The sequence below is a fragment of the Cheilinus undulatus genome, linkage group 11 (genome assembly GCF_018320785.1).
Source record: "Cheilinus undulatus linkage group 11, ASM1832078v1, whole genome shotgun sequence".
Classification (NCBI taxonomy): domain Eukaryota; kingdom Metazoa; phylum Chordata; class Actinopteri; order Labriformes; family Labridae; genus Cheilinus; species Cheilinus undulatus.
In genome coordinates this window covers 8,766,415-8,783,269 of record NC_054875.1, presented here as the reverse complement: position 1 = coordinate 8,783,269, position 16,855 = coordinate 8,766,415, and the positions used below count along the sequence as shown (strand labels likewise).

Sequence of the window (16,855 nt, the reverse complement as noted above, 5' to 3'; positions counted from 1 at the left end):
AATGATCTGAACATCAGAACCCAATAATAGATTGAGACTCTATTCAGCTCCAAAATGAAATAACCGTTAGCCAGAATGCTAGCATCAATGCTACCCAACGCACATACATTGATATCATCAGTAATTCACGGCTGGAGGGGCAGGTCTGCCTCTGGGAGATTCCAAAAGAACAGACTGCGACTCATAAACCAGATTTTCTGATTAAATTGCATTTTCTACTTTTTAAACACATACCATGTAAATTCACTGCCTGGCTAGCGTTAGCAGCACAGCGCTTTTCCTTCTTTCAAATGGCTTTTGGACAACAGGTGGTCACCACAGTTTCTGTATTCACTGTCTGTGACACTCCTCATTTAAAAGTAGATTCTATTTTTATTGGCCGGTTTTGGGATTCTGTTCTGATTCCATGTTCATGGAAATAATAGGTCTCTAATCATCCGAGTTTCCACAGCATCAGTAAACTTGTGTCAGTCTTCTTCCTGTTTTTCTGCTGCCGGTGATAGGGAAGGGGGTGTTTTTTCATAAGGTTTCATCTTTTTAAAATAATTTAGACATTTCAGGGCACAAAAATGTTGCATATTGTACCTTTAAAGGAGGCTTTACATATACAAAATGGGATTTTATCCTTTCGGATGAAATCGTCCTTTTTGATGACATAAAGCGCGCTACATCATATCCTGCTCTGTGTTTTTTCTTGTGCCAGGTTTTGATGTTCAATTTTCCACAGAGGAGCCAAAGACGGACTGAGATGTGTTGATTAGAGCTTTTATCTTTAATCCCCTACGGTCTAATTAACATTTTTCATGAACAAATTGTACTACACACTTTGCTGTAGTGAAGGATGCATTAACAGAAGTCCTTCTCTCCCCCCACAGACCCATGTAAAGACAGCGAGAACAGTGTGAACACCATGTGCAGGGTGGAGGCTCTCACCCGGCAGCCCCTAATCTTTGGCCTGCCAGAGTCCTGCCCCCCTGGTAATGAGCCTGTGTGTGCCAGCGACGGACAAACCTACACCAGTGAGTGTGCCATGAAGTCTACAGGCCTGCAGAAGGGAGTCAAACTCAAGAAGATCCACGCTGGAAGATGCAGAAGGCTGGGTAAGAGACTGGAAATGAATAGATTAGATGTAGGATGATTGCAAGTAAAAGAGAGTGTTGGGATGAGACTAAACACTTTATTTCACAACAAATACAAACAGGAAACCCAAATGAAACTATTTAAACCAAACCTAGGTAAAATATCTTTGAATAGAGCAACAATAACGTGAAAAGGAAGTACTGCAGAAGAAAACTGCTCGTGTACTCCACTGAGGCTTTGGCCTGCCTGAGGGTGGATGTAAGAGATGGAGGAGGATATTCTCACTACATTGCAGACCTTTTATTTTAGGTTCTACAGGGTTTTGGTCAATATTTGCTTTCTCTTTTGCTGTAATCATAGACTGTATGACGAATAAAAAGTATAAAAGAGGAAGAGAAGGAAAGCCAAAATATTCAGAGCTCCTCTGCTGACTGGCAGCAGTAAAGGTCATAAACCCCGCCTTCTTTATGCACAGATGAAATATGGTGAAACGTGGGGCAAACCTTCAATAGGATTCATAACTTTTTTTCCTCAGATATAGTTCTTTCCTTGCTATTTATGTCCAAGTTAAGCTTTTATTTCTGATATGATGTGAAGAAGGGTAAATGTCATATCATAACTGATAGCTCTACTAACAAGTAAAGCTCCTATCGCATTCTTTACCAGATAAGAGGAGGAACAGGAAGATAAAAACCAAACATGCAATACCACAAGAGTCCCTGATGTTTCCACCCAGCTTCAGTTTTGCACAACAGAAGAAAACAGACATGCACCGTCCATACTTTTTACAGTCTTCAGATTTAAAACTGAAGGAAGATTTTCCATCCTGCTGTTCATCATTGCAACTTTGGCTTTTTTCCACCCTGGCTTCACTTTAATACCCATTAGCCCCTCATAAGCACCTTAGCTTGTAAGCCAGAACCTTAACCCCTGTTCCTACCTGCAGGATATCTAGCACTCTAAACTGGACTTTGATGACTAGTAATAGAAAGAGTCAAACAATATGAGTGGTTTCACACTTTCATGGCACACACTACAACAGTGCTTCCCAGACTTTTTTAGCCAAGCCCCCCTGGACTGAAAATACTTTAGGATCCCCATTCACAATTTCCAATTTCCTTCCATCCATTTTCTACACTGCTTATCCCACTGGGAGTCGCAGCTATCCCGACTGTCGTTGGGGAAGAGGTGGGGTATGTCCTGGACTGGTCACGAGTCAACCATAGGTCTGAACCAGGCACTCACACACTCACATCTACAGCTGATTTAGAGCCACCAATTAGAGTGTCTTTGGTGCTGGGAGGAAGCTGGAGTGCACAGAGAGAACCCATGCATGCACGGGGAGAACATGCAAACTCCTCAAAGAAAGCGCCAGCGCTAACCTCTGCTCCGCCATGCAGCCCCCATCACAATTTCTTCTACCTTATTCCTTTTTTTAATTTAATGCAATATAAAACCTCAAAATGTTGTAGCAATAACATTACCATAAAAAAGTTTTAAACATCGGACTCTCTGAAAATAAACAATTCCCTGAAAATAAAAACGTATCAAGCATCTTTTAGGATCTATACTCCCAGTGCTGCAATCATTCCAATGACTACCATTGTCTCACTTGAAGAGGTGGTCTTGGGTGCTCTGCTCGGCCCTCTACTTGCTGACAAGTGTTAAGTACATGTCAGCAAGTAGTCTCTTCAACAGCCTTCATATCCACAAAGCAGCTGCGCTTTCCATCCTCTGAGCTTCATGGTAGATGTGGATTTAGGATGAGGGTCAGTGATGGCATACAAAAAATAATCAAACATCCAATGCAACCTGCAGAGTTGACTCAGTTGTCTGCAAGAAGCATAAACAAATGCTGGCCCAAAGGGTTGCAATGGAAGTCTCTTTCTCTTTTGTCTTCTTGGTGGATTTGTAGACCAACTGCATGCAAACACCGCTTACTGTCTGCAGAATTCATACTCTGGTACTCTAGCATGGAAGGGTGTTACTAAGTGAAAGCAGTCAGGCAGGGGAAATGGGGGAGGGAGCAATGGCACCATGTCACAGTAGAAAACAGTTGTACATAATGTGAACAAATCTTTTCTTTCAGTAACTGTTGTCTCTTAAAGCGCTACTGCAAATAGAAAATAAATAAAAATCGCACACGCACAAATTGAGTTGCTCAAGTATGAACATATCAGTAGTTTTATGGGTTCAAATTGTTAGGGAAAAGAAGGATCTCAATGGCTTTCACATATTTCCTTTCAACTGTTAAACGATTAAATATGAGCTTCCATTGAAGTCATCTCTCTCCCCTCCATGGCACAGAGATAAATGACTCTGAGGTCTCGGGGTCTGCACTGTATCCGTGTTAGTAGTAGCCTCCACTATCCTGATAAGAGCTTGTGTGGCTGTTATCAATGCTATTAGAACAGGGGTTTAAGCCTAAGTCAACAAAGAGCTGTCAGCTTTTACTGTACATCTGATAGCCATCGGAGGAAATCCAATTTTCCCGCTGTGTGACAGCAGGGTCTCGCAGCCTCAACCGTAGATGTGTTAGTTTACGGGAGTGATGTGCAGAGACCCCCACCCATTTACTGAGACCCCTGACAACGGCAGAGACAAGAATAGATCACTGCAGGATGCCCTGTGATACAGCTAGCAGTGAGAGCTGATACATGTGCCTTTGACACTCCGCTTCTTCGGTTTGCTCCATTTTATTTATCCACAGTGTGCAGACTTCTGTGAGAGCCACTGGCTGAACATTTTATTTTTTTCCCCCTTTCTTCTTCCCCATTTTCAAATGAAAGAATGATTCAATTTGAAACAGAGATCCATGAAATCATATCCCAAAGCAATTCACAAATTGGTATCTAATGAAAATGGCCATTTCAACTTGTAACCATGACATTGCACATCCTTGGAGTCCTCTCACTCAGATACAGCCACGACGTAATTAAGTGTGGCATGACAGGCTTTTAAAGAAAGAAGAAAAAGAAATTGAATTGCTGTACAAATTCGATCCACTGATCAGGAATGAAATAAATTCGAAGCCTGGTGCGCGCCTTCAGAACTGAGGCCTGCTGCAAATTGGATTTTCTCACTTCACTGGAAAATTTGCCTCTTCGTATTAGCCTCTTTTCTTTCTTTTTCTTAATTTCCACAGATTTCTGCTTAGTGAGTCAAAATGTAATGAATATAATCGTTTTACACTTTAACTTTGCCCTCCATTAAATTATGGCGTTTGGAGTCAAACTTTAGTTATTTGGAAACTTTATTATCATCGTTATATGACGGCATGTCAAAAATACAGAAGGCAAAGAAATGAAGAAAAGAAAAACATATTAAAGAAAAAGATTAATTTTTGTTTGCATATGAGGATAAAGACATCTATCACGAAGAAAGAGGAAACTTAATTTCAGAGCGCATATTAAATTTGGACTTTTTATTTAACCTTTAGAAAAACTCCAGGAAACCCTTTTGACCTTAATTCTCTTATCATAAATAATTGATGATGTGCTGTGTTTGGCCCTTGATATTCCTGTAAAAACCTAGTTTGTTACTGATTTCCCCCCCTAGAAGTACACAAAGACCTAATTCCTGACCTTTTGCTGTTAAATCAATGATTTGATGCCATGTTTGGCCCTCAGTATTCCCTATAAAGACCCACTTTGGTGCAGTTTGCCCTTTAATATTCCTGTGGTGACCTTAAGTGATGCTATGTTTAGCTTTTATTAATTCCATAAAGTTCTGGTTTGATGCTATTTTGCCTCAAATGTTACCAAAAAAGACCTGATTTGGAGCTATGTTATGTAAAGACTATAAATGGTGCTATGTTTGGCCCTAAATATTCCAGTTAAGACCAGGTTGGTGACATTTTAAGCTCCAAAATTTGCAGTATCATTCATGCCATGGTTTGCTTTTCATATTTACATTAAGACTTAATTATGTGCTATTTAGTCCTAAATATTACCGTAAAGACTGTAAGTGGTTTTACATTTGGCCTTTAATACACCTGTAAAGACTGGGTTTGATGCTGTTTGTCTCTAAATATTTCTCTAATTTGGGGCTTTTTGGCCCTCAATAACCCCGTAAAGATCTGAAGTGTTGTTATAATATTTCCATAAAGACCTGGTTTGATGCTGTTTTGCCCCAAACTGTTCTCATAAAGTCCTGATTTGGTGCTCTGCACCATAAAAACTGTACATGGCGCTGCGTTTGGCCCTACATAATTCTTTGAAGATCTGATTATGCAACATGACTGGCCCATAGTGAATCATTAGTGGTGCTGTGTTTGACCCTAAACTTTGTCAGAAAGACCTCATTTAGTGCTTTGTTTTGCCTTCCTATTCCTGTGTTTATGTAATTTGATGCTATGTTTGACCCTATATATGCCTATAAATACCTTTTTAAGGGCCATCATTCATAAAGACATGACGCTGTGCAATGTTTGGCCCTTAATTTTTTGCACAGAGTCCTGCTCTTGAGATATATTTGGCCCTTACATTCAAAGATTTGATTGGTTGCCATGTTTGGCCCCTAATATTATTTGATGCTATTCTTTACTCTAAATGTGAATGTAAAGACCTGACTTGGTGCTGTGATTGGCTCTTATATTCTTCGACATGATCGTGTGCTATGTTTGGTTCTAATAGTCCCATAAAGACATGAATTGGTGCTCTAATATTTCTGTTAATATTTAATTTGATGCTATTTTTGGGCCTAAATATGCCTAAAAAGAACTTAGAGGTGCGGTCTTCCATAGAGACCTAATTTGGTGATGTGTTTGGCCCCTACATTGAGTGTCGTCCTCTAAAGACTTGAGCTGGTGTCATGTTTTGCTCTAAAGATCTCCATATATTTGGTGCTAATAAGGCCCTAAATATTCCTGTAAAGACCTAATTTGGTGTTTTATTTAGGCCCCTAAAATTCCTCTACATATCTGATGTGTTGCTGTCTGGCTCTAAATATTCCAGCAACAACCTGAATGGTTTTATTCTAAGCCCTGATTTCCCATTAAGATCTTTATTTGGTATAAATACCCCAAAAAAGTCAGTATTTTATACTCTATGTGGCCCTAAAAATTTCCATTAAGACCTGATATAGTGCTATATTTGGCCTAAATGCTCCCATAAAGACCTGGTTTGATATTGTTAACCCTCTCTTTACCCATAAAAAGTTGTTTTTGGTGCTTCATATGGCCCTGAATATTCCCTGTAAGACCTTAATGTTGATGTGCTTTGCCCTGAATATCCTGTAAAGATTTGGTACCATATTTGGCATTACAAACTCCTAGAACTTTGTTTGACCCTAAATAATTCTGTAAAGACAAATTTATGTGATAATTTGTCTTGAACGTCCATTAAAGACCAGATTTTCACCAAAAAAATACCTTTTAGCAGCACTTGCAATGTTTTTGACTGCCGCTGCCAAAATGTATGTCTTTTATTTTCTGCTCTAAATGTTACTAAAAGAAAGAAAAACACTTTCTTGAACTGTTATTCCGGTAAAATACAGTCACTGCTGGTCTGATAAAAGCATTCATTCATCATTTAATTACCACAAATTAAGGCACTTTGAAAAAATGGAGTACGCTTAAATTAAATTAAGTAGTAAACTCTCCAGAAAGGTGCAAGTACTCTTCTGTAATGGTGTTTTCCCACCCATTATGTGCTGTTATTCCTCTTACTCCTGCTAATTGATTATAATTAAAATTGTTTGTCTTTTATTACATTTCTACAGATGTGAGCCGGCTATATGATTCTTCCCGGAGCTCTTTTTCATGCATTGCTGCTCATCAAACTGACACATTTGCTATTCCGATGCATTGTTAAAACAATTCCATGTGTCCCTGTCAGAAGAGAAGGCCTGACTTCTGTCTCTGCAGGAGAAAAGCTTTTACACACAACCAGTGACACCAGTCCACCCCAACAAGTAATAACTGTTTGGATGAAACTGATTTATTTCCCCATGGTTGGAGGCGCGGTGTTACATGCAGGAAGAACAATCACTTCACTACTTTGGTAGCTTGAAATGTTATTTTTTCACGCTTGCTGAGTACTTCTGTTGTCCTTTCTGTTGTGGTGATCAGCCCGTCAACCGCTACAAAATTGGCAGATTGCAGAAAAAAGCCTTATCAGTGTCTGTACAGATGGGTGAAAATTAAAGGAAAAAGGCAAACAGCTGATTGAAGAATTATATTAAATGCCTCCAAATGAGAGCTTACTCTGTATTCTGTAAAAAGCCCATAGATGGTTGATTAATTTCTTTCTACCTATCTCCTTTTTCCAGAGGACTGTCAGGAGGAGTGTCTCTTCAATGCCGTGTGTCTGGTGGAGCATCTGAGCGCCCACTGCTCCTGTGAACCCATCGAGTGCGACGGCATCTACAAACCTGTGTGCGGCAAAGACGGCCACACCTACACCAACGACTGTACGAGGCGCAAGGCAGAGTGTGTGAGCAGGACCCTCATCCCCATCAAGCACCAAGGGCCCTGTGGTGAGTGGAAATGGAGAATGGGGGCAGGGAGGATGCAGCTCCTTCTGGGACTTTTTACAGACTCATTGACCATGTTTTACATGGTAGCCATTTTTATCTTAAATACGGCTCAGGGTGGAAAGCTTAAGTGCTTTAATGATGTTTTATTAACTGGTTTGTAAGTTGCTAGTCATGTAAACAAAGGGAAACTGAAAAATTGATTGCCAGTGGAGAGTTTAAATCCAGAGGGAAATCTGCCACATTTAAAGTTACAACCTAGTAGATAACACATAAGCTACCATTATCATGCTAACTTAAGTATAAAGACATTTCCTCTCTCATCTTATGCAAGCACTCACTTCTGCTTTATTGAAAATGAAAATTACCCCTGTCCCTTCAAGTCGCTCTATCCAATGGTATATAGTTAGCTGAATAGCTAACTGCAGCTTGCTTATCATGTTGGTATTATGCTAATCAGTGTGCAAATCATATACTTCTGTGAGCAGACTTTATTGCAGTATATTTTTTATGCAGTACATGGCACTTAATCAAAGCAGGGTAGCGTTTTTCTAAACATTGCACTGCTTGTTTTGCATTTACAGGAAGGGCAATAGTTGGACTGCCTCTTTTTTTCTTCTTCGACTTATTTTTTAAACTGCATCATGCAAACGGAAGTAGGGAAGTAGCATTGAAATTTGACAGCTATTTTCACCCACTATCACTCAAATGGGGTTGTGAGGGACTAAAGGGAGGGTGGCAGGGGCCACCCCCCCCCCACCCCCACCCCCAAGTGGCATATCCATTATTACAAAGATATATCATTAAAACTAGTACATTTTAAAACAAAACCACAGAACATAGTTAGTAGTAATAGTAGTAATAATAATAATAAGGTCTGTGCTTTAATGTAAGTAATGTATACAGAGCTCCCTGGAATGTCAACTTGTCATGCTCTGTGCAACATAGTTCATGTTAACCACCTCCAGGATGGTGGGGGTCCCCGATCTCTGGTGCTTTTATTTTGGGGGTCACAGGCCAAAAAGTTCAGGAACCCCTGCTCTATGTCACATGTCAATATGGTGCCCATTGAGGGTGCAAAGTGTCAATCGTTCCACTCTCAAGTTTTGGATGGTTTTAAGTGCACCAGTAGTTTTCTTCATTGTAATATTCATCCCACTGTAAGTACTTTTAAGTTGAAAATATTGAGTCTTAAGTAGAAAATACACCATTTGGAACAAACTGTACTTCAACCTTAGTGTTAGCAAGGATGCTACTCCTGTCCAAAAGTGTAATTGATGTAAAGGGCAATGCTAGCTATATAGTGTTGGCTATAGTGTTAGCACTTAGCTCTCTCTGAATATGTAATCAAAATACAGTTAGTCTTATATGCTAATGTACTGCAGAACACAGTACACTTGTGTTAGCATTTAGCCAATATAAATCATATTGTAGGCTGTGTAGTTCAAGCTAACTGCTTACTATAGTATTAGCATACAGCTAGTAGCTTATCTAGCTAGCTTTTTTGTCATCAGAAAAGTCACTCCTCTCCTCTCTTATCATCTACAGGAAAATGCTAGACACAAAGCTGAATACTAATGCTAACAAAAGGCTACTCTTACTATTCAGCAAATTTCTAGCTTATATTAGAAAGGTAAGTGCCTCCATTTTGTCACATAACACCATCAATTGGTGTTATTAGCGAGATAGGTAATGCTAAATTGCGTTAGCTTTGGACTTGTAGCAAGGTTTCCTGAGCTCATGTGTAGTTTTAGCACTATCAAATGGAAACAGACTATTAGCTGGGGCTTTGCTGCAAACGTAGGACTAGCCTAGTTGATGATTTAGTAAATGGGCTATCTTTGAATTGCGGGCAGATTTACACCATAGTCTGTCGTTAATTTCCAAATAAATTAGGGGTGAGTATAACCATAATTTCTAAAGATCCCTTTGTTTATATAACTCAAAGCCTAAATTAAAGCACTGTAATGTTGAACTAAATTTACATTTTCAAGCATAGAGTTTTTAACCTGTAATTTGGTCAAGTGAGGTTATTTGATATGTGCTATTAAATTAACTTTATCCTGACTTTAATGTTAGTATTTAAATTTCCCACTTTGAGAAAAACATCCCAGAAAAATGGCCACCACGTAAAAATGGCCCGTGCTGTATCCTCTTAATCCCTCTCTTCTTCTTTGCCTGTCTCTGTTTATTTAAAGAACAAGGTCTGTCTGTTTCTGTGTTTATATGTTCAATGATGCTCTATGAATTAAGGGTTTGTGAACTTAAAACTGACAACACTTTGCCTTCCTTAAAAAGCGTGCCTCACTCATCCACTTTCATCTCTTCATCCCCAAACACTCCATCCCTCCATTTCCAGCACCTAAAAAGAACTCCACTTTCATGTCTCATTGACCCACTCTCTGTCTCCTTCACTCCGGCCGGTCTTCCACTTTGGTGCCTCTTGTCGTTATTTGTCTCCTCCTGTCTCTGTTTGTCTTCTGTGTTGCCTTTTCTTGTATAAAAAGCTATTCTTTCTTGTTTCAGTGCTTCAGTCAGTCTGTCTGTCTGTCTTTGTCCATGTGGCCGTCTCCCCGGCTGTCTGGCTGCAGGTGGATAGTGGGGTCACCCAGTGGGCGACCTCATCAGACGGATTCTGAGGGGTGAAGCCTTTCCCCTTGCTCCCAAAGGACCTAACAGGAGGGGTCTTGTACCGCTGTCTTTTTTCCTCTCTCTCCTTCTGTCTCTGTGTGTCTCTTTGTGCCATTAACAGTCTGTTTACCCTCCTGCAAAGATGTGATCCGTGAGGTTGGAGAAGTCTTCCTCTCTCCCTGCTCTCTGTGTTTTATTTCCTGTCTAATGAAAAAAGCCTCTCCTGTTCCCACCTGTCTAACCACTGCTCACCTTCTCTCTGCATGCTGGAGTGCATGTCGGCTGCTAACCTCACAGCTTACCAAACAATCCCTCTGTCCATCAGCAGGATTCTCATAAAAGCTTGCAACTGCCCTATGAATGCACAAAGCTCAGCTCTGACCACTTATGTGCATAAAAGCTGTTGGAGGGTCAGAGTTCGACTGCATTTCATCGAATCCTTTTGAATCCTTTATATCAAATCCTATTTGGCCTACCTTTCAGATTCTAAAAGAAATAGAAATAGCTCTAAGACTCTGGTGAGGGCTTGAATCTCCTTCATTGGGTGAAAAGGTAAAAAGTCTACAGATCTGTAGGCAGCCATGTAAGCGCTCACATAATGCAGCTGTAAAAGAAGACGACAGGAGCAGTCAATAAAAATGCTTAAGAGACGCTGAGTCAAAGCCCTGCTTAACAGTGTCCAAAACTACTGATACCATAGCACGACTTTAGCAGCATAATCCTCCCTCCAAACCTTCTATTTGATTTTGCAGTGGTAATTTCACAGACATGAGGTCTCACAGAAACGTGGGATTAAATGTGACTGCAGAAGAAAAGCAAATGCAAAGGATGCAAGAAAAAGAAAACAAAATTTAGCTGAGATGACCGTATAGTGAGCATATGTTGCCATGTTTGTGATCTGTTAAAGTTTGCAACACCCTGTTCCTGGTCGCTCTCATTGATTGTTCCGTGCATTTCACCAGAGCTAGAATCCAGAGGCTCCGACTCAGTCAGGGGCAGTAAAATGATCATTATTGGCTCTTAAAACTCGAGGATTATTGTGACGATTAATACATTTTGACCAACTGTAAATCAGGCCATGCACTACCCATTGTTTGGGGTTGTAAACTAGACCCTAATTTGTAGCCTGCCTCACTTTAATACACATTTAACTCTAGCCTTTTTTCAGCTGCATGAGGTATCAATGCTAAGAAAAGCATTAAAGTCAACCTCTTTATGTTAGTCCCTTTCACATTGAGGTTTAATGAGGCGCTGCTATCACTATGTGTGCCCACTTTCACGGTGAACCCCATTTCAGCATAGTATTGCTGTCTTGGTATTAATAACAGAAATTACCATGCTTGCCGGTTACAATTATGCCTTCATAAGGACACACTGTCATGAGGTGTAACAACACACAATGTAAAAGGGGCTCTTGATTTATTAATTGAGTGTAACCAAGGTTTTCTCAAGGCCTTTACAAAGAGGGCAGGTCTAGACCCTACTGAAGTGGCCTATTACAATAAAGACCCGCATTAATCGCCCTGAGCTCAGCACTTGTAGTATTTAGCTCTGTTACAGTGGTGACTCAACCTTCCCTTAACAGGCTGGGATGTCCAGCAGACCAGACTCATGTTAACAACCCTCTGCCTAAGCCATGCTGGAGTTGGAGAGGGCTAGAAGGGAAGTTAAGGGTGGTAGAAAAGTGGAGAGGGACAAGAGACACAACAAAACAACAAATGGAAGACAAATTTCTGGCAGTCGTGACCATTAACGTAGCTCCTATTTTGCCAGACATGGCTATAACGTCAACAATGCTGGTAGCAATATGGGAAAATTATCAATAGCAGCTGTGATTGAAGAAAACAGACGAGGGGTAGATTTCTGAGAAGCTGGACTGGGACATCAGTGAGGTAGCTTAGAAGAGGAGACTAGACTAGATACTGATGAACTGAATGGAGGTGGCTGGGGTGGAGGAGGGTTGCAGTTTCCACACTAAAACGACAGGCTGACTGTGACAGAGAGGACGCCCATAACCAGATGATCATGAGATCGGGAAGAGAGAATGAAAGGACGTAGTAATTTTATCTTAATTTTTTCCATTTCATTTATATTTGTCAATATGTAATTGACACAAGATATAGTAACATATTAATCTGATAGTGATGTATGCCTTAAACATGCGTTAGCCATAGTTATTTACTGTAATTAAAAAAAAGACAAATAATGGTCTTAAGATTTGAAGAAACCAATGTAAACCATAGCTCAAAAGCAGTGAAGTTAAAGACGACTTATATTTCCTGATATTAACCACAACCATGGTGTTAACTTTCCACTGTGTAGCAGAGTTCTCTCTGGTGAACTGAAGATGCAAACTGCCTAATGTGAGCCTCTATGGTAATAAAAGGAAATTGAAGAGAGACACTTGAGCCTCAAATTTGCTGAAATTATTTTGAAAAATATCTGATTTTCATGCGTATTCATTAAATTTCCAATTACCAACACTCCTGATCCAGGCACAATAAAAGCCAGATTAGCCAAATGACAAAAGTCACACTTTATAATCCTCTAATGGAGTTTTATTGATACCTCATATTATCAAGTATCACTAAAAGCAGATTTATTTGTCTAATAAAGTCCAGATTCTAGTGGATGAATTCTTAACTCATGAGCATTTGTGAAAATGGAGACTTTAATCTGTTTTATCCCCTATCAACCTGCACACAAACAGCCAGTTTGTGTTAAACGTCTCTCGCTGCATGGCTAGCTTTAAAGCATATTTGGCAGAGAATCTCCTCAGTAATTCTCAGCACTGGCTCATTTTGGTGAATTTTATCCTGAATGTGATATTACTCCAGCTGTTCCACCACCTTAGCGTAACACATACAGTGTAAATTTGTCCAGAATTTCCCAGCAGTCTGTCATTGTTGTTAAACCCAGAGAGATGGGTCCATTCTGCATGTGTCTGGTAGGAAAACCAAAGTTATCTCCAGTTGTCAGCATCAGGCGGCTCAGCAGCGCTCATTAGCATTATTCGTCCGTCTGCGCCGTGCATAAATTAAGACGTGGAAATGGCAGTGCGAGCTCTTATGTGTTTTGCTCTTTTTCATTATTCCTGGCAAATGGTGTCTCAGTCCTACAGCCTCCCCTTATTTGTTTTTACTTCTTTTCCTCTTTTCTTCCTCATCCTTCCTTCCCCTGCACATCGCAGCTGTGAGCAACTGCTAGTATGTTTCTTTAATGCAGTTTTATTGACATTTGCATATTTTTTCAAAACAGAGCGCCACAAACGCCCCCCCCCCCTCCCACGATTCAGTTTTAATTAAACATCAAAAGAGGCGAAGGTGCCCACAGAGACTGTTGGTTTAGTCAGACAGATGATATGCATGCAGGGAGCGTGTGCTTCACTGTTTGTGTGTCCATGCAAATGTTGGAAGTTTCTTTATTTTATTGTTTCCTCTTTTACCTCTTACTTTCTTAATCTTTCCACTTAATTCTGTCTTTCCTTACTTCACTGCCCCTTATATCCTTCTTATTTAGTGTCTTTTCTTCTTTCTTTCTCCAGTCCTTCATCTAATGTACCAAAGAGGAGTCTTTTCTACCCCTTGCTCACCTTTTTTATTTGTGCCTTTTCCTCCTTTATCAGTCCTGTCAGTACTTTGTCATTTTTCTTTCTTTCACCCTGCTTCACTCTTCCCTGTTACCTAATTTTTGTGTTGTTGTTTGTGTTTTTCTTTCTCTCTTCTTACCCCCTCTCTATGTTCCCTTTTTTATTTATTCCTTTCCTTTTGATATCTGTTTTTCATCCTACATTTCTGCATCCCTCCTCTACTTGTCTTCCTTCCCTCATTCCTTCCATCCTTCCTTCCTTTCATCCTTACTCTCTAACTCTTTCCCTTCCTTTTCTATTTCTATATCTCTTCCTTTGTCCTTCAGTCCCTCCCTTCTTACATCTTCCTTTATTCCCTTCTTCCTTTCTTCTTTCCCTCCTTCCTTTCTCACTTCTTTCCTTATTTTGTTCCTTTGTCAATCTTTTTTCCTTTCTTCCTTCCTTGCGTCCATCCTTACTACCCACCTTCCTTTGATCCTTTCTTCCTTCCTTCCTTTCATTCCTCCCATCTTCCTTCCTTCCTTCTTTCCTTCCTCCCTTCCTCCTTCCTTTCTTCCCTCCTTCCTTCAGTCCTTTCTTCCTAGTTTCCTTCCTTCTTTCCTTTCTTAACATTATCCTTCCTTCATTCCTTCCTTCCATCCTTTCCTCCATCCATCCCTCCTTCTTTCATTACTTCTTTCCTTGTTCCATCTCCCTTTCTTCCCTTTTTCCATCCTTCCTTCATTTCCTCCTTAACACTGCCTTCATTCCTCTCCTTCTTGTTTCTTTCTTCCTACCCTCTTTCCTTTCATCTTTCTTTCCTTACTTCCTTCCTTTCTTCCAGCCTTCTTTCATTGCTCACTTACTAGTTTCCTTCAGTCCTTCCCCTCCTCCTGCATCCTGCTCTCCTTCCTTACCTTCTTTCATCCTGACTTCCTTCCTTGCTTCCTTTCTTCCTAGTTTCCTTCAAGTCTTCCCCTCTTCCCTCCTTCTTTCTTTCAATCATACCTATCTTTCTACCTTCTTTTTTCCATCTTTCTTTCTGTTTTTCTTCTATTCTATTCTATTCTATTCTATTCGTTTCCTCCAGATCTTTCCTTCTTCCTTCCATCCTTCCTTCCTGTCTTTTTCTTTGCTTCTTTTAGCTTTTCTTTTCTTCCTTGCTTCCTTCCTTCTTTCCTTCCACCCTATCTTCTTCTTTTCTTCTCTCCTTACATTCCTCTGTCCCTGTCCGTCCTTTTTTTCTCTTCTATATTTTCTGTGTTTGGCATTTCAGTATTTCTTTGTAGGATTACGTAGAGACATCCCTCAGAAATTGTTCTGCCCAAAAGACCTGATGCATCCAGACCCTGACAGACACCCATGGGAGCCTGCAGTGTGAGGGTGTAGATTTGTTGGAGTTGGATCAATAGCCCACCCTGATCTCACAGCAGGAGCTCTCAGACACACACTGTATACAGTGTGAGACACACACTTCCTCTGTGCTCTATTGTACGGTGCTCTGACAGTGACTGGCACTGCCAGAGATGCCTTTACAATGACCGCCGTGTCGTTGCAGGACACAGCGGGTACTGTATGCTGTACGCACACACACACAGCAGCTTCAGACAAAGTTTGAGACATCTCAAAAAGCCCAGTTTGATCTATTAAATGATCATCATTTGATAAATAATGATCTCTTTGCTGGTTTCATTGGCTGAGTGGTGCGCGGGGCCGAGTGATCGATCGCCCTGCCAGCTGTCAAACGGACGAAATTCTTCACTCCTGACACCGTCGTAAATCTCTTTTCATGTGGGTGACGGCGCCTGTAATGTCACCCCTCCCCTGGTGGAGTTCGCCTTTCACAAAGAATGGACATGCAAAAAACTCACATGTCTATAACGCCCCGACCGCCGTCCTCCCCAGTGAACAATAAGATTGATATCTGAAGCTCTTCAATTTAGGAGATCAGACAGCGAATGACATTAGGCTGATTAAGTTAGCGTCCAGGCACAGTCACAAATCTGAGATGTCCGAGAACATGTGAGGGGATTGTGGGAAGTGAATCAGAGGAGACTGCTGGGAAGAAGGGTGAATAGGTTTGCAGCCCTCCAATAAAGGTAAAGGTGGAGAATAACGCAGCAACGTTCCAGGAATAAAATGTTTGTCATCATAGGAGAAGCAGATGAGATGACCGCACCATGCTGTAAAAAGTTTTACCTCATTTCTTTGAAGAGTAACCAGGCTGCTGCATTTTCAGCCTCACAATGCAGAAAACCCCTCCGTCATTCACAGTCTGAGTTATCCACTGAGGTTCACTCACGATTGATTGTATAGCGTATCCATAAAGATGGTTTGGATTAGGCATTTCACAGCACGGAGCACATAAAGAATATTTTTAGACGCCGTTTTTAGACCCACTTCCTCTCTTGTGATGTCAGCACAGCAGGTGCGGACTCAAAGGGAACTAAACCAGGAAGTGTGCTTGCAGCGAGGGCTATTGTAGCACAAATGTTGTGATAATTGTTCGGCTATATTTGGAGGACCAAACAAAGGAGGTGCAATGGCACCCCGATGCTTTCAAAGCATGTTTATCTTCTTATTTCTAGCATTTTCTGAATTTTTAAGCCTGGCACAACAGTTTTGTATAATGCTGGTATAGAACCAATTTGCTTAAAAGTCAGTGATGACCCTAAATATGCTTGCTTTTCACTTACTAGGCTTCCTCATTGTACAGAGCAGTGCCGGGGCGTGTTTTTACATTAGGATTCCTTAAGCACTCATCTTTCCAAAGGTTTTTACAGCTACCCTAATTATCCTCAGAGGTCTCCTCCTCTCCAAAACAAATGGACCCGGTAATTAAAATTGATAAAAACAATGAATAAAGCCTTTAAAGATCATTGTCTCTCCCTTCTTCCTTTTGGCTGAGCTACAGGGCAACACACACAGACTTATATCCTCCAGATAAGTACACACATCAAACAAGAAGTAATGGATACAGAGATGAACTTGAATAAAAAGTTCATTAAAACTATCAGGATCATCTTTGGGAGTACAGCATTGTAGATTAAGAGCAGTAGCAGTGGGGTTCCTGTCAACTGCTGTTCATGTATTTCCAAACAT

General features: G+C 40.6%; 1 protein-coding gene across 6 annotated transcripts in view; it reads left to right on the top strand.

Moving 5' to 3' along the window:
• Positions 1 to 16,855, top strand: part of agrn (agrin) — a 519,119-nt gene that overhangs the window by 323,846 nt on the left and 178,418 nt on the right. For all 6 annotated transcript variants that reach the window (XM_041798717.1, XM_041798715.1, XM_041798714.1 and 3 more), the window contains 2 exons: positions 876 to 1,100; positions 7,351 to 7,557. In XM_041798717.1, coding sequence (XP_041654651.1) covers positions 876 to 1,100; positions 7,351 to 7,557 — 432 coding nt within the window. The remainder of the gene's footprint in view (positions 1 to 875; positions 1,101 to 7,350; positions 7,558 to 16,855) is intronic.